Raw genomic sequence first — 23,642 nt, forward strand, 5'->3', positions numbered from 1 at the left:
AATGAGGAAGATTGTCATTTACCACTATATTAGGGGACCTCAACCTGCCAATACCTAAGGCTGCACTCACTCTTTATCAACTCATGAGCGACTGTGGACAATTTATTAAAAATTCTATGCAAACAGGATCACATATTTCTCAATTAGGTGTTTTTCATGCTCTAGATTGAGTGAAGAACACCTTACAAGCCCATCTATGACTGCCTGTCACATATTTCCTATTAACAAAGCAACCAGCATGACCTGGGGTCATTATCAGAATAATGTTTCAACAATAAAAACCAAGGTCTATTAGAACAGTTACAATAATGGGGATGGGGATGGAGATCATTGTTGGAGAACAGTTACAATAATGGGAACCAAGTTCACTGGTGTAAAATTGCTGCAGCAATAGGAACCAACATTATTGCTGGCTCACAATAATGACCTTGAATGCCATTGCTGCAAGTTATTTATTTACAGTAAGAGTGATGTAAGTCAACACTTCATGACTTGTGGTTATTCATGAAGCAAGCTGTTGCCATCACAACATAATTCTGATGAACTTCATTAATGAAGGAAAGTAAAAGTAAAAAATTCATAACAAAACAAGGAGCCACAGCCACAGAGATTTTAAATGCATCATACAAACTTCATCAATAAATCTGCTGCTATCCGCCCACAAGGAAGTTTATTACACATCTACAGATCCTGATTAACTGAAGAAATGTAAATGGATATAACACTTCGTCTTTGTTGTTAACCCTTTGTGGTCCCCTTTAAATGCTGATCTGTTTAAATATCGCAAAGTTGTATAAATTCAACAACTATTATGAACTGGTTTGATTTTCTTTTATAACTTGCATAAAATGGAAGAAACTTTGCTAAATATGGTGAAAATATGTTCTGAGAGGATCACAGTTCCTCTTGTTTGAATACTAACTGTGTGAAATATTTTCCACAGACTGTACCACTGTCACTAGTGAGATGTGTAGTAAATGTTGCTTTTCTGCTTGATGTCATTCAGTAGAGAATAAAGCAAGACCAAATTGGTAGATATGACTTTGGCGACGTCTAAACATCCCTTATTGCTTACAGATATACGATGTATAAGCATTGGATTTCACAATCTAAGAGCTATGCTACCTTTCGCGCTGATTGTGTTTGAAAGTTCAAGACTAAGTTCAACACCGTACATTTGAAATAGAACGCAAAGTGTAAATGATGAAGTCACTACACATAAAGAATGCTAGATAAGAAGACGAATTAATATGCATATACCAGTGCTGGATGGCTCTATGCGTCAAAAATAGTTTAAAAAATAGAATTTCCTACTAGGAAGATGGAATATTTCTTTTATAACTTTATCAGATATAAAATATTTATATTGTAAGTAAATATGACAGCTACACACCCAATGGTATTCCTTGACTATATGATGTATGGCAAGACACTTAGTGTGGAATCATGGCTGTCTTGGACACGTGTCAGAATAACACTACGTTTCTCTCCTGCCTCCTTTCACTATTATAAGGTACACATACCAGGGAAACTAGGATAAAACTAGTGCAAATAAGAAGGCTTGAATGATATGCTGACACTGTTTTCCAGCCTCAGTTTGATTCCAGATCACGTATAAAATTCATAAAATACATGGCGGACTCAGTCCGACATTGGACTGGAACTCAGATTTTTAAATGGCGGACTCAGTCTGACATAGGACTGCAAAGGATTAATGACGCTATGAATTTTTTTCTCTTTAAAATAATCTCAAATATGGAAGAGAAAAAACAATACTGTATTCATCAAAACAGAAGCTTGACATACTTACCTGTACAGAGATCTCCAAAAACATAGTAACACTGCTCTGAGAATGTAATCTTATTGACAGTATGTCGAATGTAGCCAGCTTTTAGCATCTGTGAAGCATATTTGCGAGCATCTCGACGATCAAGGAAACCTTCTACATGAGCATGTAACCAGTCTACAACATCGCAACCTGCACAAAGTATAAGCAGATACTTAAAAACAGAAACAATGTTTACGTTGCAAATCAGCACTGCAGAATATAACACTCTCCAAACTGATTTTATGAAGGCAAACTTAGTTTAGAAGGAATTGTGTTCACCATAGGAAAGAAGTACAACTACTTCTGAGCCTTGTAAGGGATACCATCCACCTCTTAAAGCCTTGTGAGCATTAATATCAACACAACCTTTACATGGTGCACACCTTTACCAAAAATTAAATTCTATAAACTGAGTCAAGGTAGTAAAACCAATACAATGCAATTTAAAAAGCAGTAAACACTTTGAAAAATTCATAGAAATTAAAACTGGCATTTACTATTCATAGGACATACAGAGACTGATAGAGAATCTCTGAATGCTTCCTATTAGTACTAGAGGCATTTGATGTACACACAAGTCACACAGCAGACATCAATCCAATATTTAATTTCTTCCCAGACCTTCACCAATATGTCCCTCATAACTGAAACACTGGTTCAATGATCCTACACTGCAGTTCAGAAATGTCTGTTGGCAATGGTAGCACAAACACAGCATCAATCACATGCCCCCCCCCCCCCCCCCCTAAAAATTAGTCACAAGGTGTTTGGTCTGGTGACAGGGGTAGCCAGGATTACCAAATGTCTTCTTAGGAACTACATCCCATCTATCACTGTAGTAATGTAGAACTCAAATGTTCTTGCATCTCTAGATGAAAGTGATGTAGTGCACCATCTTGCTGGAAGCTGAAGTCAAAGGAATTTTGATAAAGTTGACACATAAGCCAATTTATTGATCTGTCCAGGTAAATGCTCCCACTGAATAACTTTCTGGCCAAATAAAAATGGTTATAAATGCTGTTAAGTAAAATGGCACAAAACACATTCACTTTTGGGCAGATGCATTCATGCCTGATTTGATGAGGACTCTTAGAACCCGAAATACAAACACTGTGGCAGTTGACTTTGCTACTCATGTGAAATATGGCATGGTCACTAAAACAAGCCATGCTGCCACACCAGTCTTTCTTCCAGTTTATCTTTGAAGTCACAGTCATGCTGCTTGCATTCATCATTCTACTTTTACAAATGCACTAGGTGCAAATTCTACGCTTTCAAAAGTAAATGCTTCCAGACACACAAGACTGCTGTTTGAGGCAAATTCAACTCATGGCTACCTCTGCTGACTTCCATGGGATGCACTGAAAGGCATCCCTTACATGTTGCACTGCTTCATCAGTGACACATGGGTAACCTGGACTCTTCCCCTTGCAGATACAACCTTCATTTTCAAACTGCTTACACCAGGTGTAAACTGATTTATGTTGTGGTGGTCCCTTTCTGTAACATTTATCATACTCACACTCCACAATTGTCTTATCAAACTGGATAACACAATATCCTGTTTCCTGCAGAGAAGCCATTTTCACATGTGTGACCCTGGTAAGTGGGAAGGGAATTAAATTATGGCAGCTATTAAAAAACTTTAAAATTTTATCTATTAATTATAACATAAGAATTTACCATCACATGCATCCTGAGTGTTTCATGAACATCTGAAAGTGTTTATTTGTTTTTTAATTGTCCTGTATAACTAGAACAGTAAAAATGGAACTGTAAAATTTAGATTACCTTCACTTTTGGTTTTTAAGTTTCTACACAAATTCTTGTTTGATGTATTGACAGAAAGAAGTCCACCTAATTAAACACTAATCAACTAAGCAACTTAATCCCTGCTTTGACAATGTACCTTTACTAAGTATTCTTCATTGTTTTTCTTTATTCCTCCAATTAAACATTACAGCACAATGAAATATGCCATTAATGCTTCTTCTTGACAAACTAGTCATGATTTTGTATTTTTTGCAACACCATACATTAGACATTAAAAAAATAAATTTACAGTAGACTCCAGATTATCCAGGGGTGATTTTACCAAATTGCAATTTAATTGGTGTCTATTTGGTTTGAACAAAAATTAAAATTTATTTAGAAAATCTGTTTTAATACTTAGAAAATCTAAAAATAAATAAATAAAAACAACAATTACATTAGTCAACACATTAATATAAATAATTTTTGCTAAACAACAGAATGTCGGTAGTAATTTTTTTTAAATTGTTTGGTATGTACGTCATTTGAATAAAAATTTTCTTGGATATTATCCATCGTCTACTAAATAAAATATAAAACGTAAAACAACGTTTCGGAGATGGGGCTCTATCTCCGTCTTCTGGTTCCTACTCAGTTGGGCCCACTAGATAGAGCTAATCCCTATCCAGCCGTTTTATGTTTTATATTTTATTATTTATTGTCAAGAACTTTTAGATTTGGTGTGTACGGTATTAAATATTATATAAAATTCTTTCTGTTGTCAGTAAATCTTTACAAATTTAAGTAGTATATGTCTGTGTACTACCTACCAATGAAAGCATTTGGTATTGTTATTTTGAGCCACATTCTGTCTCGAATCTCAAGTCCTGAGTCAGGTCGAGCCATGACACGAACTATGGTTGGCATGTCTGTATTCACAGTCAGCTGAACCTCTTCAAATGGCCCTATAATAGGCACAGACATAATAACAATAAACATATAAAACAGATCACACGCAGATTCAAAACATAACCACAAAAATGATAAGACAAAACTACAGTAAATTCCTTTAATGATAATGTGCTATGAGACAAATATGACTGTCAGATGAAAAACTAACTCTGTCCATAGTTTTTTCATAACAAATTTGTTCAGTGTTGATTTATATCTTCATTTGTCCTTGAACATGTGACTCCTTGAGTCTATCTTTCCCTTGTTATTACCATTAAATTTGTATACTACACTGAACCCTGTCCTTATTGCATATGCCACAGTAAGATAAATAAATTAAACAAATGGAGTGATCTGAGGTTCTCACAACAATAAGGAGTTCGCTCCTCTGAAACATCAGTCATTATCTACCAGTCTACATGATGTTATACCCCAGAAGACAGCCATCTTCAAACTAAACATCTGTCCACACTAAATCGATCAGTTCCTTCAGGAATCATATAATTATAAAGCAGGCACTAACAGACTGAGACACAAGAAAGAATTAGATATTTGCTATCCAGCAAACACAATCTACAAACAGGATAATCAAGATTGTACTGCACAGTAGGGTAATTACTGAAAGATTGTAAATTAATGATATATTATCACAAATTTCTAGTAATCCTGTAAAGATGAAATATTTTCATCACACAAACTTTCCTCCACCTGAGTGATCCCAAGTTCAAATTTACTGTATACTAAAATGTAAATAAAAATCAGGTATGATACATCTTACAAAAGATTTTGAAAGTTAAGAAACAACAAAGACATAACTTGTATGAAAATAATTAGTTAAAATAAATTAATATAAAACTTAATATTGGTATAATGGATCATTACAATCATTGACACAAAACTATCACATGATGGAATACATAACTGGATAAAAAATTATACACACTTGCTTCTATGCTACTACTTACAAATAATGATTACATTACACAGACAAATATATTGTCAAATGATGACTTACGTTCTGTGTCAGGTAAACTTGATGTTATGGAAGAGCTGGTAGAGGTAAGAGTCGTTACAGATGGAGGCCGGACTGGAAGTGATTCTCCTGAAAGCCATGTTTATGTGTATTTAATTGACAAATAAAATTTAAGTAACAATGACATAATATACAACAGGATATGAGTATATCACCTCTTATAGCTGCTGTATGTGCCACCCAAGCTCCTGGGTCAATTGGTCTTACAGGTTCAGTTCGAGGAATTGTGAAGTAACCTTTTGGATTGGGATCCCAACATTTTGCAACCACTAATTTGATAGGCCTGAAAAATTAAAGCTCATGTTAGAGCTCAGCAGTTACTGAGGTTTGTGCTTATGCATTCCAATGTACAACCATGAATCCATGGAAAAAAAACCTGAGAAGCATAAGCTGTACACATTTTTTACACTTTTGAACATACTGCTCATAAAATATTCCCAATCAAAATATAATAACATGGGTTAACACAAAAGATGGCATATGGGTGATTTAAGGGTAGTGAGATTCTGCTAGAATCTGTTATGCACTGTAATGTGAAGAATGATAAATTATACATATTATTGTGTATTTATTACACATCAGTCTTCCTGCTTTTAACCATCCACTACACTGTCCCAAGTCCAACATCACATGCCTAAGCAGTGCAACTTGTCAACTCAATGCAATGGTCCATAGTCCACCTGAAATAATTTAACATCTTATAAACCAAGTCTCTTGCTTGTTTGTACAGTCCTGGGTGTATGGTATTCAATTTTAAAAAATGCAAAATTAGACAATTTAAACAATGTGGGATTTGAGGTTTTCATGCTCCTGCAACTAGTAGATTCTGATCTTCTGGGTTTTGTGTAACACTGTGTAATCATGTAGGTGACCACACACATGCACGCGCACACACTCAAGCATATTAAGTTATGCAAAATGTCAGCGAAATATAACTATTGCAGTAACAAAATGTTGCAGCTGACTGATGCAGTTAGCCACAGTCCTGTGGCCCCACACTCACAACAATCTACTCATAAAACAAGGAATTGAAATTTTATGTTGTCAAACCTGATCTAACAATGGCTATCTGATAGTTACGCATTTCCATCCCCTCTATTATCCCTCACTCCCAAACCACAGATCACCCAAAAGTAAGACAATATGTCAATACTTCAAATTCGTCTTCAAAAATTAGGTCCTATAGCCTGTTCCATTCTCAGGTGAATTATCTTTCCACCCTGTCTCAGGGTTTCATGTACCTCTATGTACTCAACAGCACTGCATTTATCCAAAGACTATGCAACCCAGAATAAGATATGCACCCTTATTTTTTACATTTTTAAGAAATATTTTTTTTATAAAACTAATATCTAAGACTAAAAACTGATAAATTAATGTGGCTATCTCACTCTATAAATCAACATAAGAATGTTTGATGTCTGACAAAACTGCAAAACCATGAGAAATTAATAAAAAAATGTTACTGTACTTACATTTATTGGTATGCTCTGCTGTTGTTATCACTTGTTTTCTGAACTGATCTCATCACCAGTGTCCCAAACTATGGTACCTGTACCTTTAAAATGCTAATAATTTTTCTTCATGCGCATTGTAAAGCCTCTGTGTAATAGCTGTTCACAACCTTTACTGTTTAATTGTAAAGACTTCTGAAATAAACCTTACCTTGTGTTCATGCCCTGTATTTCATATTTTTTGCACTCTAAACTGAAACATATCACTTGACACTCACTGCATAACCAAACCATCACCTCTGATTTAAATATGAAAAGCTTTTCTTCTATGTCTACAACTTTTATGTTTTGCCCATGAAAAGCCCACTATTTTAAGACCCACAGCTTCTGACATTTAAAAACAATCAATAATGCTAATGACTTTGCACTTGAAGTCAACATGAATCTATCAGAACAATAAGCTGTGATAAAAATAAGGAATGTGTGCGCACGCACACACACACACACACACACACACACACACACACACATATATATATATAATACAAGCTTATAAAAATACCAAATTTTGTTTTAATCCATGAGAAGCAAATGGGGTATCAATATCATACCTCCCCCAACACCAGTAATGTCACTGTTATCTTCATCACAATTCTCAAACATGTTTCAAGGAAGCCCAGTATTCTTGTGTCACCAAATCAACTTCATCAGTCAATTATATTTCAACTTCTGCCATTGTGCATGTTTTATTCTGTTTTGTGATTTCCCATTTTACTTCAGACCACACAAGTTCTATAGTATTTTAGTGATAATGATAGGAAGTTGTATCACCTGCACCTCCTTTAGATAGCCAGCTGATCCAGCTCATATGTTTATGTTTTGTGTCTGCAGAACACACACATTTTCTGTTCTTTGGAAAGTGAATTTGATTCTGTTTCAACCAATCAATGACATCTAAAATCTATTCCTTCCTAACTATGACCACCATTACTAGAAGCACCACCACTTGTACTCTTACTTATTTAAGGCCATGAGCAATGTACCAACTTGCTGTAGAGCTTTAAAAATTTACTATGAATTAATACGAACACACTTTGATATAATATTTGCAATGAGAGAATACCAAAATGTTCCACAATGCTATTCCTAACAAGCATGACAAAACCTTTCATTCAACACTTGTACATGGATCACTGAAAACCCAGGCTACTTGTTTTAGACTAAAAAAACAGGAACACTCATTGATAACATGAATGTTGAGTCAGTGAGAGGTATGAAGCTCACAGCCTCTTCCATGCAACTCAATGCAATGTCTCATTCAAAGATGAGTAACACATGGTATACAAACACCACAAAGCACAAAACAGTTAGACCAAACACATGTCCTTTGAACCAACATCTTTCTGAAAAACAATTCAATACCATTTTACCTAGCAATAATATTGTATTTTTAGAAGCCAGACTAAACTGTGATATTTTGAAACACAAAATGCACAGTAAAGTACAATTTGATTCAAACAGACATAATAAATCAGCAACTGGGGAAAGTAACATTAGGTTTGCTCCAAGACATTCAGAAATATACTGGCTTCTTGTCTAATATTTGATTTGAATCATGAATACTTGGAGGACAAGTGATATTCGCATTATGACCCTCAAAGCAAGCTGTTGTAATTCTTTAACTAGGCAACACTGCACCACTCTGATTGGCTTGCCACTTAAAGTAACCATGCCTGAAACATCAGCAACTGTGAATCCTACAATACTAACCACAACTATTAAAAAAATCTTTTTCATGCAGTCTCAGATGCAACTTCCTCTAACATAATACTTTCTGGTGATTCCCTATTTTTTCTGTTCTTCTTAAAATTTCCATTTTCTCACAACCAGTAAATTATTACAATCAATTACTTTAATCTAGTTCCAACAGCTATAATTACAACTGGTGAAAACAGTTCTGAGACCCTACAGTAAATGAAAGAACAACGAGGCTGATAATGTTATATTTAGCAAGAAATGTCTTACAGAGATTAACAAAAACTGAAACACAATCCCACTCCATATTTTCTGCTGTAATAAAAAGGAAAATTCTGAAAACCAAGCTTCTTGCTTTGCTTAACAGTTTGTAAACATCATGTAAATGATGCTAAACAGTATACTGCCAAGTCCTGTACAACCCATACATAACAATTTATGCTAAGCAAATGAAGTTCTCAAATCTGAAAATTTTTAAAAAGGTGTGTGTGGTATAAGGATAAATACAGCATCTCTGGAAGTCTGTTTCCACCTATTCTTATAATATGCTCTTCTTAGTTTTCTATTTCCTCTTTCAGATTACAGATATCAAAATGATTTCATATTTCTGTATTTCTCTTAAAATCTAGGTAGATAAATGCAGCCACTGGCCTCAATAATTCTATTTCAGCTGACTCAATAATTCTTTCACCTGAGAAGCTAATTCACAGTGCCATTTTCACAGTTGTAATTTTATTCATGAACCACCACTATGTCATAAAATTTTATTTGCATGCATTTTAGGTTTTCTGTCCAAGAGTTCATTAAATTATAGCCTCAAGTCAAGAAATCTTGTCTAATGATGTAACTTACCCCGGCTTTTGGACAACTTCCCTCAAGACACGAACTGCCTCATCATTCGACATGTTTTCAAAATTAATGTCATTCACTTGCAGTATCATATCACCTGGCTCAATGCGTCCATCAAGAGCTACAGCTCCCCTGTACAGTATAAAATGTTTAATACGATAATTATCATGCACAAAATCAATACAGCTAATCTTAGGATAGAAAACATACAATGAACAGAGTGAAATCTCTATTGAACTGTTTACAATAATATCAAACATGAAATTGGAGATGTCACAGTTTACAATGGGCAGAGTACCTAATCTGGGAAGAGTACCTACATCTGATCTTATGTTGCATTTATTGTACATTTCAGGAATGGCACTAATGTCTCACTTCTGGAATAATAAAACTGAGTTTTGTGTGCCTCCAAAACATGGCTTATTATTTGCATACCTAAAGTATAGAAATGGAGCACACCAAACAAAAGCCGAAACTTCAAGTAAACTAATATCATAAATCCATATCACAGGCAGTTTGGCCAATGGTAATATGAATTGATGTTTTTAGCTGTTCTTCACATTCTGGTGAGTAAAAAACACTGTATGGGGCCCATCCACTCTGTCACATTTCTCCAAGAAACTAGACAACCCACATGACCTGGGGCCATCACTGTAACACACTGATGCAACAATGGGAACCAAAGCAACTGTCCACAGTCCCTTTGAGTCGTCATTATCGACAAAGCAACCTGCTGTTGTCACTGCCTGTACTGTGGCATGAAGAACACCTTTGGAATTTCAGTGTACTCTAAAAGAGTATGCCTTTACAATCCTGTATTATTTAAAATCTAACACAGATAAACTACATAGCACAATTTCATCAACAAATGTCACATGACAATCATAATTTTAAGCTACATATAAAATGTTACTCAGTACTTTGCTGCCATGGACCAAGGCAGATATAAGAAGACTAACAACAGCAAAAATAATATTTTTAAGATGTATGTAAGAAAAACCAAAAGAGAAATAAAACAGTAAAAATTAGAAATAATCTGAAGATACACACTCTGAAAGGCAAACAAATACAATTACATGGCATGAACATTTTATAAGAATGAATAAAGAGAAAATTCCAACAAAGGTTTCACACATGAAAATAAGAATGAATGCCCTATGGACCATAGTTTCTGAAATACATGCTTTGAAAGTTTTCCCTTTGACATGACTATAGATTTAGTTGAACTTGCTTCTCAAGAGGCAGAGTGGCCAAGAGGATGAGATAGTGGATTCCTTAACTGAGAGGTCCCAGGTTCAAACTCAGGGGCTTGTTTTTTTCCCTTCACATTAACAAACATTTAAGAAAACCATCATGAATAATCTTTTTAATTCATTCTATTCAATATGATCACAGTATAAATGAATGATAAGTGAGGTATACCAATTTACTTAATACTTTTATATACAGTGTGCCCCACATGATGTCCATAGCTTAACTATGTGCACTTGGGATAATTTTGAGTCAAAAAGTTAAAATAAACATGGGCCCTGCACCCATACACCTCCTCATCCCCCCCCTTCAGGGATGGGGCCATTATTGGTAAGGTAATGGTAAACCAGAGTGAGGTGATGTTTAAGTGGGTCCTGGCTAGCTGTTAGTCATGAGGTCATCTAGGGAATATGGATATGCAGTCAATCATGCTGCATTTTGAAATAAGCCAGTAAATATTATTGGAGTTGAAGTTCACACAATACAAAAATATAAGAAATTTGAATAACTTTTCTTTTGGCCGTTTCTCGGATAAGTTAGTAACTGGAAACTGATTATCCGCGCAGTAGCACTGAAGGGTGACTGCTGTCTACCAGGACCAAGCTGCAAGTGTTTTTACTGTCACAAACACTAAGAAAAACAAAGACACATTTAATGTGTTTAAATCTGCATATTGTAATTGGTCGGCCAGATTAGAACTTAGTCCGCTTCTTGGTCAACCAACCAGTTCAAGTGAGAGCAATTCCTCTCCTATTGGTTAGCCACAGTTGGGCAGAAACAGGGTGTGAGGGTGGAACACAACCTTCTGGAAACATCTAAGATGCCAAACAATTTATGATGGGGTGAGGTAAATCAAACACCCTCAATGAAAATTTACACTAAGCAGGGTTGCCAGCCCATGTTCTTTGTGAAATATAAATTTTAAAAACTGATCTCCTTCATAGTTTAGATAATATCTTAGGGAAACAAGCTGGGGCAAGGTCCATGGACTTGTCCAGATACAGTCCAATCTGCAACAGTTTGTCAAGAAAATGCTCCGCACTCACTATGCATTAGCTATGTTTGAGAAATTAGTTCACTAAGCTGCACACATGGTGCACGTAGGCAAGAAACAGGGCAGTGAGTGCTTGAAGACCACTTGACAACTCAGTGCTATTTGAGTTTCCCACAGGAAACGCTGCCATTGATGCTGGAAGATGTTCCTCTGCTAATCAAGCAAGAGATGGGGCTCAGCAAGATGGCACACCTCCTCATTTTGGTAGGAAGGTGACTAAATTTCTGAATTAACAGTTTCCAGACCATTGGATTGGCTGAGGTGGTCCAGTCGCTTGGCCTGCGAAATCACTAGATCTTTTGCTTTTGGACTACTTTCTCTGGGGTCACATAAAAGTCCTGGTGTATGTCATCAAGTCAAAAAGTAGAGCTGAACTGCTGAAACGAATAATGGACTCCAGTGCTAACATTAAAAATGAGCATGACTCTGTGGAGAGGGTTGTTACTTCAATTACACGAAGGGCTCAACTGTACACCGACAATCAGGGTGGCCATTTTGAGTCATGTAAATAACAAGAGTAATTGAAAATGCAATTTAGAGTGTAGTCTAAGCTTGACAACAACAACATTACCTAAAATTAAATAGAAATAATGTCAAAGTCACAAATGCAACAAAATGCTCATTTTCTTGACAAACCATTGCAGATCGGACCCATGATATTTGAACTTTTCAACTCAAAATGATCCCAAGAGCACGTAGTTAAGCTATGGACATTCTGTTGTCAGAAACCCTGTACATATACAGTGAAACCTCTATCCATCGTTCCCGAAACTATCGTTTTCCCGGATGCATCGTCCGTTTTGTTCGGTCCCGAATACATCCCATATAAAATAATGTTACATTTTCCCGCTTCTATCGTTCCTCGAACTATCGTTTTATCGCATCGATCGTTCAAAAATCTTAGTCCCGGCCCACAATTTTCCCGCAATGATCGTTTCTGAAAATTTAAAATGCTGGGTTTAGAGATAAATTAATACCGAAAGACGCATAATGTTTTTGGAATACACAGTAGCGATAACCTGTTATGTCGCCCAACCAGCACATTCTTTTGGAATGAGGGTCAGCGGTGCAGGGGTGATAGTTGGAGAGAGTGGCGGCGCGCATTGTCAGAAATTTTACGATTTTAATTAGGGTGCACTCATATTTCGTTCCAGCGATGCCAGATGGCATGTGCAGTGTGAATTTCTTCACAAATGCTTTTATTACAAGTACAAAGGAAAGGCTGGCGGCACTTTTCATTCATCTGGTTCATCTCGTTTCCAGCGGTTGAGGGTCTTCTACAGCTACGTTTCGTTGAGTTCGGCAGTAATAGTATTTCCATTCTTCCTGTTATTGTCCGCAAAGGGGTTTGGAGCGGTGAGAAAGAGGAAGACGACGAATGCGAGCCTGAAGCTTTGCCGAGTTTTGCCGAAGCACACGCTGCATTGGCGAAAGTGAAGTCGTTCTTTTATGCGCTTAATATTAGTGAACGTGACGAAGAAAACATTTTGAACGTGGAAAGTGCTCTGTTTGGTCTAAAACATAAAGTTTCAACAAACCAGTTGTCCATTAAAGACTTTTTTGGTAAAAAGAAGTAACTTTGAAAGAGAAACATTGTTTTTTTTAAATTTTTAATGCTTTCCCGCATCTATCGTTTTCCCGCATTCATCGTTTTTATTTCCCACCCCCGTCGAAAATGATGCATCGAGGTTTCACTGTATATGATTCACAAGTGAAGTACATTTATTTATATAATTATTTCCTATTGATGTTAACTGAAAACCATGTACCAAAACAGTATTACAACCTTTTATTCACTGGGTGTAAGTGTAAACAAATTTTTCTCTGCACATACCAGTGATGTGATCTGTCAGGTGGTTTATCTTTTTTTTTCTTTCCTGAAGTTCTCATATTAAGTACAGTATCATATTCAACACATACTAATTATCTTCATCGACAGTGAATCAATGCAAACACCCTTTCAGGTGATACATATCATAAATGTAACCAAAACATAAGTATATCCTGCACCAAACACATTTTATGAATGCTGAATATTCACAGTTGCATTTAATCTTTCTTACTCCACTAGGGAAGCATACTTGATTTATATTCATAAATACACTTCTTTCCGTTATAAACTTTGAAGAAAACCATGCATATCTTATCATATCATTAAATACAGTAGGGCACCGCTTATACGGCGGGTTAGGGACCAGACCCCCGCCGTAAAGCGGATCTTTGCCTTTTTTCACTTGCAAATGCATATCAAAGCCTAATAAGATGTTTACACTATCATATAGTAAGTGCACAATAGCGCTAGGCCTAAGAAAACGATATGAAAGTAAAATGAATATCAGTAGTACACACATTGTGGCTCGTTTGATCTTCAGTCCACACAACTAAAAGTTTTTCCATGTCAGCAATAAGGCTATCTCTCTTTCTTATGACTTTAGAGTTCATTCGTGTGACACTTTTAATTTCATTTAACACTTTCTCCTTAGCGTTCACGATGGTACTAACAGTTTGGCGAGCTAGGCTTAGCTTACGTCCTATCTCGGCCATAGACATGCCTTGTCCACGAAGTTTAATTATATCTAACTTGGCATTTAAAGTAAGAGGCTTACGACTCCTCTTTTTATCGCTACTACCCTTAGACGTCTTTGTAATTACACTGTAATAACACAAAAATATTATATAAATATACAGTTTGTAATAACTTTGAAAAATTGCCAGAAATACGGAGACGCGGAGCGCACAAAAGCTGTAAACAGACTGAATCAGCGACGATAAAATGGCGCCGGATGCACTTCTCTGACTCAGCTGTTGAGCGCCGTATTAGCGAATCGCCGTAAAGCGGAGCGCCGAAAAGCGGGGCCCTACTGTACTAGATCTGGTAACTGATTACAGATAAATTAATGTACTTTAATTTCATCATCTCTTGCAAAGTGGTTGTGCATACTAATAATACTGAAAAGTCATATAAAAACAAAGCATTATTGCAGTAGCCAGTCACCATCTAACTGCACTACCTACCCATCCATGTAATGAATGCTGGCTAGTAAAGTCTGTCTGTCTAGCAATGCTATACTGATAACTCTGTTTACCATCACCAGTCTTCAGCCATACATCTGGCAGGCATCAGACCTTGCTAGCCAGCCATCATAGATGCGTGGGAAGATAGTGCAGTTACATGGTGACTGACTAGTGCAGTTTGGTATACATCTAATGCTATGATGTTTCAATAATATTAGTATATGCTGTCACTGTGTAGCAGGCAATTTATGCATAGCCATGCAATATCTGTATGGCCACTAATTATGATCACCAGGCACTAGGGTCCATCAAATTTCTTACATTAACTTTACCATGGGTTTAACTGTTATTTCTAACTTGTTATTTGAGATGTACATCAGGTGATTATTTATGTACTGTACACTCAGAAAGGGTTTAATATTCTGTGCACCTCTCATTTACATATGAGAGTGCAATAACAAGTTATACCCTCTATCATGGAGGGGTGGATGGGAAGTGGTGGCAGACAAAACATACTATCATTCAAGTGACTCATTCCTAGCCTTCCCCTTGAATATTACACCAGCCTAAAACTACTGCGACCACTATAGCTCACTTTGCTCTTTTCCAAGCTCTTATGCACAGTATATCCACAAATGCATTTTCACTTGATAAGGTATTACACTAGTACTCTAGATGGCCAGGATCAGGATTCAATTTGCATACATCCTGAATACAAGACAGATAATACATGCATCAAGGTGATTCACTAGTTTCTGCATTCCTGACACGCTTTTGTACAAGGAATTCTGAAAAAAATGCAAGTGAACATTTAAGGGCAACTTCAACTTGATGAAAGGAGCTAATAAAAGTTATGTGGAAATTATTAACAATACTTTCCAAGAAAATAAACAGCAGTATTTACCCTTTCATGATGGATCCAACATAGATACCTCCATCACCACCCTTGTTGCTTTGACCAACTATGCTGATGCCAAGGAAATTAACAGTATCCATGTTGAGTGTAACAGTGATAATATTGAGTGACATGGTTGAGTCTGTGATGGAAGAAAATGAAGAAGTGCGGGACATAGCAGGTGGAATACGATGTCGACGACGTCGCTGCGGGCGACGACGGCCAGATAAGTGCAACCGTGACACACTGCTATGATCTGCTGCAGACAAAGCAATATAAAATTATCAACAAATTGAATTTAACTTGTATCATAAAATAAGGGTATTTGATATACAGACAGTAAAAATAATTTTGAGATATTTCAAAACTGACCAGCCAGAATGAAAATCTTAATGAATCACAGTGAGGAAAAGAAAGAACCAACATTAAATTAACACAGTAATCTTGAGGGAGAACTTCTTAAGTTGGTTATTACAGTATTGAAAAATGACCTCAAAAGAGAGTTAACCATTTGTGGTCCCTTTTAAACACAACTCTCTGCTGGTTTATTTAAATATCACTAAGCTATGTAAATTCAACTACTGTTATCAACTGATTTGATTTTCTTTTATAATTTGCATAAAGCAGAAGAAACTTGGCTAAATATGGTGAAAATATGTTCTGAAAGGATCATAGTTCCTTCTGTTTAAATACCGACTGTGTGAAATATTTTTCACAGACTGTATCATTGTCGCTAGTGAGATGTAAAGTAAACAGTGCCTTTCTGCTTGCTGTCCTTCGGTAGAGAATAAAGCAAAACCAGGTCGATTGATATTACTTTGGAGACATGTAAACATCTCTTATTGCATGCAGATATTTGGTGTATAAGCATTGGATATCATAATCTCAGAGCTATGCATCCTTTCAAGCTGTTTGTGTGCGTAAGTTCAAGACCAAGTTCAACACCATAAAAATGAAACAGAACGCGAAGCGTAAATGATGAAGTCACTATGCATAAAGAATGCTTGATAAGAAGATGAATGAATATGCCTATATCAGTGACGAACTGCTCTATGCGTCAAAAATAATTTTAAAAAAATAGAACTTCCTAATAGGAAGATGATATTTGTTTTATAACTTTATCAGATATAAAATATTTCTATTGTAAGTGAATATGACCTAACGGTATCTCCTCACTGTATATGTCAAAACACTCAGGGTGGAGTCCTGGCTTTCTTGGACACGTGTCATAATAAAACAATGTTTCTCTCCTGCTTCCTTTCACTATTATAAGATTCACAAAGTATTACCAGGAAAACTTGAATAGCACTAGTGCACAGAAGAAGGCTTAAATAATATGCTGACACTTATTGCCAGCCTCATCTTGACTCCGGATCATGTATAAAATTCGTAAAACACGTGGCGAACTCAGTCTGACATCGGACTGGAACTCAGATATTTCAATGTCAGACTCAGTCCAACAGAGGACCACAATGGGTTAAAACATGGCAAAGAAGATTAACCCTTAAACTAGCATGAAATTCATTTTGCAATATGTTAAATTCAGATATGCTCTCCTTTCTTCTCATAACAAACCACGTTAAGTAAATATGAAGCATAAATAACCAACTTGGTCTTCATGCAAATATAATAAAATCACAAAGAAAGCTACTGAAACACAGGTAACTATTTTTTAGAGCATTCCCTAATAAATTTGTTTATGAATAAATTTTGGGCTACATTTTTCTCTTTAAAATGTGTAATGATTCAACCATTCTTCCAACTGTGAGTGAGTTTTAGTGTAGTTTTCAAACACAAATATTCAGACAACACTTTCTGTTTTTTAAAAGCATTACAAAGTCTGAAAAAAGGTTTCTGAAAAATGGCAAACAAGTGATAGCACTCCTACTTCATAGTCAGGAAGCCCTTGATTTATATCACAGCCTGGAAACTAGCTAAGTAGATTGATATTTTTTTCATGGCTTTGCTCACTCCTTCCACACAAATGCTAGGACAGTGTTTCAATTAAGCCATTTGACCAATTCCTTCCAAACTACTTCCAATTCATTATTCCTTAATTATCAATCAAAACTGTAATACGTACATGTTATATTATATAACATTATACTCCAAACTACTAATGGTGCTGTGAAATAAATCATTAAAACGAACACAAAAGAATATTAGTTTCTACAGTATAAGATTGAAAAACACAGAATTCCTACTGCATCATTAAAATAAGAAATAAAAGGAACAAGAACACTGGGATGTCAAAAGTATTTCTAGATGAATGAAGTCAGAATGTCCTGTGGTAAGAACAGAATGGATTATCAGATATAAAAACATGGAGTTACAAACTCCAGTGAAAACTTTTATTCAATCAACAAACTCTAATATGAACACAGCAAGAAGAAATAAGCCAACCTTTAGGAAATTATGACTATGATCTCATACCATTTCCCATATAAAACCCATTATGAATTTAATACCTGTTCCTAGAGTTTGTCTATCAACAGAAAGATTGGTGGCTCTGCCAGTGGTAGTAGTAATTCTGCTTGAAGCATCATCTTCAGATTCCACGAAACTTGTTGTCTCCAAGTCAGAACTAAGCATTGAGCTTGACTCATAACCATGTCCAGATCTGTGTTTTGAATGCCCATTTATCCGTAAACCTGGCAAGAAAAAAATCAATAAATCACATTAAATTTTTTTTCATATTAACACTCTTCAGTCACAAACCAAAGATCAATAACTCAGACTGAATACACAGAGGTCATTAAATTACATGTGTACATAATTATAATTTACAGAAATAAGTTGAAAGGGGAAACTTCACGCTCTTGATATTCAAGCAACCAGACTCATCTTTAATATTATTACTAACCATGAGTGCAGTTACCTTCAAAGTACCATCTTGACTTTATATGCACCAATCTCCTTGTCATGCCTGGAAATATTGGTGTAAATCACTTTCCAAAAATTCTTTTAGTACTACCAACACATTGTTTTGAATGTCTTCAAAATAAATATAAATACAAATGTAGGATATTACTGCTACAAAAACCCGGTTGGTCCTAAAAAATGAGATTAAAGGGAAGGAACAAGTCATGTGGAAGTAACTTGTCTGAAAGGATCTGAAGTACAATGCAAATCTTCATAATGAACATTGTTTGTCTGGGGGAAAAGATTTAGCTCTTTGCATTGTGACACCTTTTCAATTGTTCACATTCTCAATGGTACAGCACAGGTCAGTTAACCTGCACCTATACTGTTAGGGTTGGGGTTTGTTGTGGCTAGCCCGCTAAATTAGCCTCGCTGGTAACCCATAAACAGTAAAGATTTTACCCTTCAATGACCAATAAATCTGTAAACAAGAGAAACTGTCTGTCTGTGTATGAAAATGATGAAATTATTCATGAGTTAGAATGGGGTGAAAAAAATGTGAGTAAAAAATTCAACTTACCATCATCTACAGTTGTGACTTTGGGGAAGAACAAAGAGAAAATTTTATCTGTGTTTGAGAAGAATGTCTCTACAAACAAAAAAGACAAGAAAATGTTGGTTTGATGATACTGACAGAGCATTACTGGAATGGTTTAAGGTGCAGAGGGTTATCCGTTTCCAAACAACAATCCCACTGATGAAAGACTCTCAGGTTACAAGCCGTGTCAGGTGGCTGAGTGGTGAACAAATCATATCTTCTGCCATTTTGAGAACAATCTCTGCTCTCATCCTCAGGGCTGCTGCGTAACAAATCTGATCCTTTGTAGCACGCTCACCAAAACATTGGCAGAAGATATGGTTTATTCACCTCTCAGCTACCTGACACAGCTTGTAACCTGAGTCTTTCATCAACTTCAGTCACCATGAAAGCTTCACTTTAACAATCCCATTGTTAAGATTCCGACAGAACAATTTGCAATGCAATTAGAACACAAGACTACAGCTGCAGTAATGGAAAGCCTGGCCACTTTAGAAACTGCCACTCATAACTGAGAAGTAACTAAACATAAAATGTTTTTTTACTGCTAATGCAACTTCCACTTTACAGCCGATGGACATGGGTGTAATTAAAAGATTTAAAGGCTAGTTCAGACAATTTTTAGAATTGCAACTGCTTCATAAATGAGAATGAGGAGTGGATGATAATATTAGACATTGGATACTGTTACACCTGCAATAGTTTCAAATTATTTAAGAAAAGCTAGCTTATTAATATTCTACAATAACTGTGTTACTATCACTATAAAATTAAATTAAAATTAAATCCGTGGCGTAACAGCTCCACAGAGCCAAAGCCGACTAGCTTGACTGCTGGTCTCACGTTCACATGCCTAAGCAGAGGTGAACGATCATCCAACCAGATATAGGGTGACGTGTGGTCAGCACGACAAACCCCCAATAATTGCTAGCTTTCCTGACTGGATTACACCACTCATTGTAGCTCCCCAATTTCCTCACGATACTGGGTTGGCACCGGTCCCATACACTGGACAAAAGTTCATGAGAAAATTTCTTCTCCCCTGAGACTCAAACCAGCGCTTTCTGTATCGCCGGTCCGAAGCATGATGCCTCAGACCGCGCGGCTATGGCGCGGGACACAATCACTATATAAGATATTAATTACATTCAACATAAATTTATATTATCTTTTTCCCTTCCCTCTAAGTTTATAATTAATCTGATTTAGTACCTTGTTTGTTTCATATACTTTCATCTCCTTGCAATCTAACTGACTTAATTTAATTATCATTACAAAGATATTAATGTATTCAGTAGCAAACTGCCTTTATGTACTAATGTCTACACTCATGTAATTTTTTGATAATCCATTATTACCATTCTATATTTATTATTGTGTTCTTGTGTTCTGATTCTTTGCATGACCTAAGCAATATACAAAGGACATAAGATTTGGCACTTCAAATATTAGAGTCTCTACAGGGTAAATTTAAAAAAGTCAGTAATGGGGGAGTTAGAGAAATACAAGTTATATTTAGTGAGAGTACAAGAGGTTAGGTGGGAAGGGGAGGGATATCAAACAGCAGAATATTATACACTTTTCTATAAAAAAAAGTATTAATCACCACTTAGGTGCAGAATTTTTCGTACAAAATAGGATTATTTCAGTTGTTAAAACAGTAGTTTGTTAGTGGCAGGATTTCATATGTAATTGTAAACGGTCACTGGTGCAATACCATTGTACAGAATGTACATGCCCCAGCTAAGGATAAAGATGATGACAAAAAGGAAAACTTCTACAAAGAATGAGAACAGGTTTTTGACCAGTTCCCTAGGTACCATATGAAAATTTTCTAGGAGATTTCAATGGAAAGGTAGGGAGGGACAGCATTTTTAAACTGATTATTGATAAGAAAAGTCTACATGAAGTTAGTAATGATAATGGGGTCACAGTAGTAAATTTTGCAACCCCAAAAATCTAAATGTCCAGAGCACAAAATTTCCACACTATGACATTCATAAACATAATTGGACTTCTCCTAATGGTGTCACACATAAACAGATAGATCATGTTTAATTGACAAAAGAGATAGTCTGCAAAGTTTAAGATGCAAAACCAGTAGAACAGTTAGAAAGAAGACTAGGTAATACCTAAAAGACAAAATTAATGAATTCAAAAGCAATTACAGAAACAAAATTAGTAGAGTTTTACACAGTGGCCAAAATACATTTAAGAACAGCTACCAACCTAGAGTTAACACTATCAAGGATAAATATGGTTATCTGCTTTCACATCCCCAAAGGGTTTTGCATAGGCAGAAACAATTCTTTAATCAGGTGATAAATGTACATGAAGTTCATGACATTATACAGATAGATAAACATATGGCTGGGCCATTAGTGCCTGACCCTAGCCATGTCAAAGTCAAAACTGTTATTGAGAAGTTTAAATGGCATAAATCTCTGATCAGATCAGATTCCAGCCAAACTGATCAAAGCAGAAAGTGAACACTTTATTCTACAAATACACAAATTTCTTCATTCTATAAGGAATAAGGACATACAACATCAGCACAAAGAATCTATTAACTAACTAAACTAACTGGTTGGCTTAGGGAACCCAAAGGTTCATCACCAAATTAACCAAAGCCCTCCACCAGTCCCTGTCTTGGGCCAACAAAATTCAATTGCCTGCAGCAGTCTCTTCCCTTCAGCCTTCCCGGCCAATATATACTGAACACCTCTAGCCCCACCCACCTTATTCTTCTTGAATTAATCACCCTGACAATATTGTGGGAGGGGTATAAATTCTTAAGCTCATTATTATACAGTTTTCTCCATACCCCATCCTCTTCTCTCCTAGGCCCAAATATCCTCCTCAATGCCCTATTCTCAAACACCTGTAATCTATGTTCCTCCCTGAGAGTGACAAACTATGTTTCAAACCCATACAAAACAGACAAAATTATTGTTCTGTACATTTCAATCTTTACATTCTTAGAAATCTGACAAGACAAAATATTTTGGACTGAAAAGTAGCAAGCATTTCCAGAATTCAGTCTCCTCCTAACTTCCTCGTATCATTTTGATTTGTTATTGTTGTTCCCAAATATTTAAACTTTGTCACACTTTCAAAGGATTTATTACATTAAATTAAATCCGTGGCGTAACAGCTCCAGAGAGCCAAAGCCGACTAGCTTGACTGCTGGCGTCACGTTCACTTGCCTAAGCAGAGGTGAACGATCATCCAACCAGATATAGAGTGACGTGTGGTCAGCACGACGAACCCCCAGCTATTGCTAGTTTTCCTGACCAGATTACGCTACTCATTGCAGCTCCCCAATTTCCTCACGATGCTGGGTTGGCACCTGTCCCATACACTGGTCGAAATCTCATGAGAAAATTTCTTCTCCCCCGAGACTCAAACCAGCGCGCATTCCGTATCACCGGTCCGAAGCATGATGCCTCAGACCATGCGGCTACGGCGCGGGACATTTTGTTTGCTTCCTTACATCTATTAATTATGAACATTATTCATTAAACCATGGTTTATTTTGCTTTCTCCTGTACTATCCTAATGTCTCTTTGGATGAAATTTTGTTAGTCTCTGACATTTCCCCACGCCTTGTTTATAACCACACTTTTGTTACCTTTATCTGTCTATGAAGTTTGAAACCTATTCAAAATTTTAACTTTCAAACTTTTTCAAATCAATTCCTTCTGTGTCAAAATTTTGCTTATTTTCAGAATGTCCTCAAACAAGAAGATGCTCTATCACCACTGCTTTTCAATTTTGCCTTAGAATATGCCATCAGGCAAGTCCAAGAACATCAGGGAAGTCTGAAAACAAATAGGACACATCAGCTGATGGTCTATACTAATGATATTAATCTACTGGTGTTTATCTAGAAATAAATGCAGGAAAAAAAAATATGGTCAGGTCTCACCATCAGAATTCAGGACAGATCCAGAATATAAGGATAGCTATTGAATCAGTATGAAATGTGACAAAATTCAAGTACTTGGGCATGACACTAACAGGTCAGAATGACAATCATGACAAAATCAAGAGCAGATTAAATTCAGGGAATGCTTAATATCATTCAGTCCAAAATTTGTCCTCCCATCTCATATCGAAGAAAATAAAGGTTAAGATAATTTTGCCAGTTGTGTTGTACGGGTGCAAAACTTGGTCTCTCACTTTAAAAGATGAAAACAGACTGGGGGTTTTTGAGAACAGTGTTGAGGAAGATATTTGGGCCTAAAATGGAGAAAGACGGTTCAGGGAGAAAACTGCATAATGATGAACTTCACAGTCTATACTCCTCACCTGATATTGTTAGGGTGATTAAATCAAAGAGGAT

General features: G+C 36.1%; 1 protein-coding gene across 7 annotated transcripts in view; it reads right to left on the reverse strand.

The window, feature by feature from the left end:
- Positions 1 to 23,642, reverse strand: part of dsh (Segment polarity protein dishevelled) — a 96,390-nt gene that overhangs the window by 47,133 nt on the left and 25,615 nt on the right. For 3 of the 7 annotated variants that reach the window (XM_022059240.2, XM_022059238.2, XM_087343587.1), the window contains 7 exons: positions 18,306 to 18,488; positions 15,847 to 16,096; positions 9,626 to 9,754; positions 5,720 to 5,847; positions 5,547 to 5,633; positions 4,411 to 4,545; positions 1,811 to 1,978 (listed from right to left, as the gene is read on the reverse strand). In XM_022059240.2, the coding sequence (XP_021914932.1) occupies positions 1,811 to 1,978; positions 4,411 to 4,545; positions 5,547 to 5,633; positions 5,720 to 5,847; positions 9,626 to 9,754; positions 15,847 to 16,096; positions 18,306 to 18,488 (1,080 nt within the window). Of the gene's footprint in view, positions 1 to 1,810; positions 1,979 to 4,410; positions 4,546 to 5,546; positions 5,634 to 5,719; positions 5,848 to 9,625; positions 9,755 to 15,846; positions 16,097 to 18,305; positions 18,489 to 19,279; positions 19,349 to 23,642 lie in introns of all 7 variants that reach the window. The other 4 variants (XM_087343585.1, XM_087343583.1, XM_087343584.1 and 1 more) reach the window with 3 other exon arrangements.

Source organism: Zootermopsis nevadensis, unplaced genomic scaffold (assembly GCF_977971745.1).
Source record: "Zootermopsis nevadensis isolate Lab colony 2312 unplaced genomic scaffold, Znev_1.0 Znev_ptg000006l, whole genome shotgun sequence".
Classification (NCBI taxonomy): Eukaryota; Metazoa; Arthropoda; class Insecta; order Blattodea; family Termopsidae; genus Zootermopsis; species Zootermopsis nevadensis.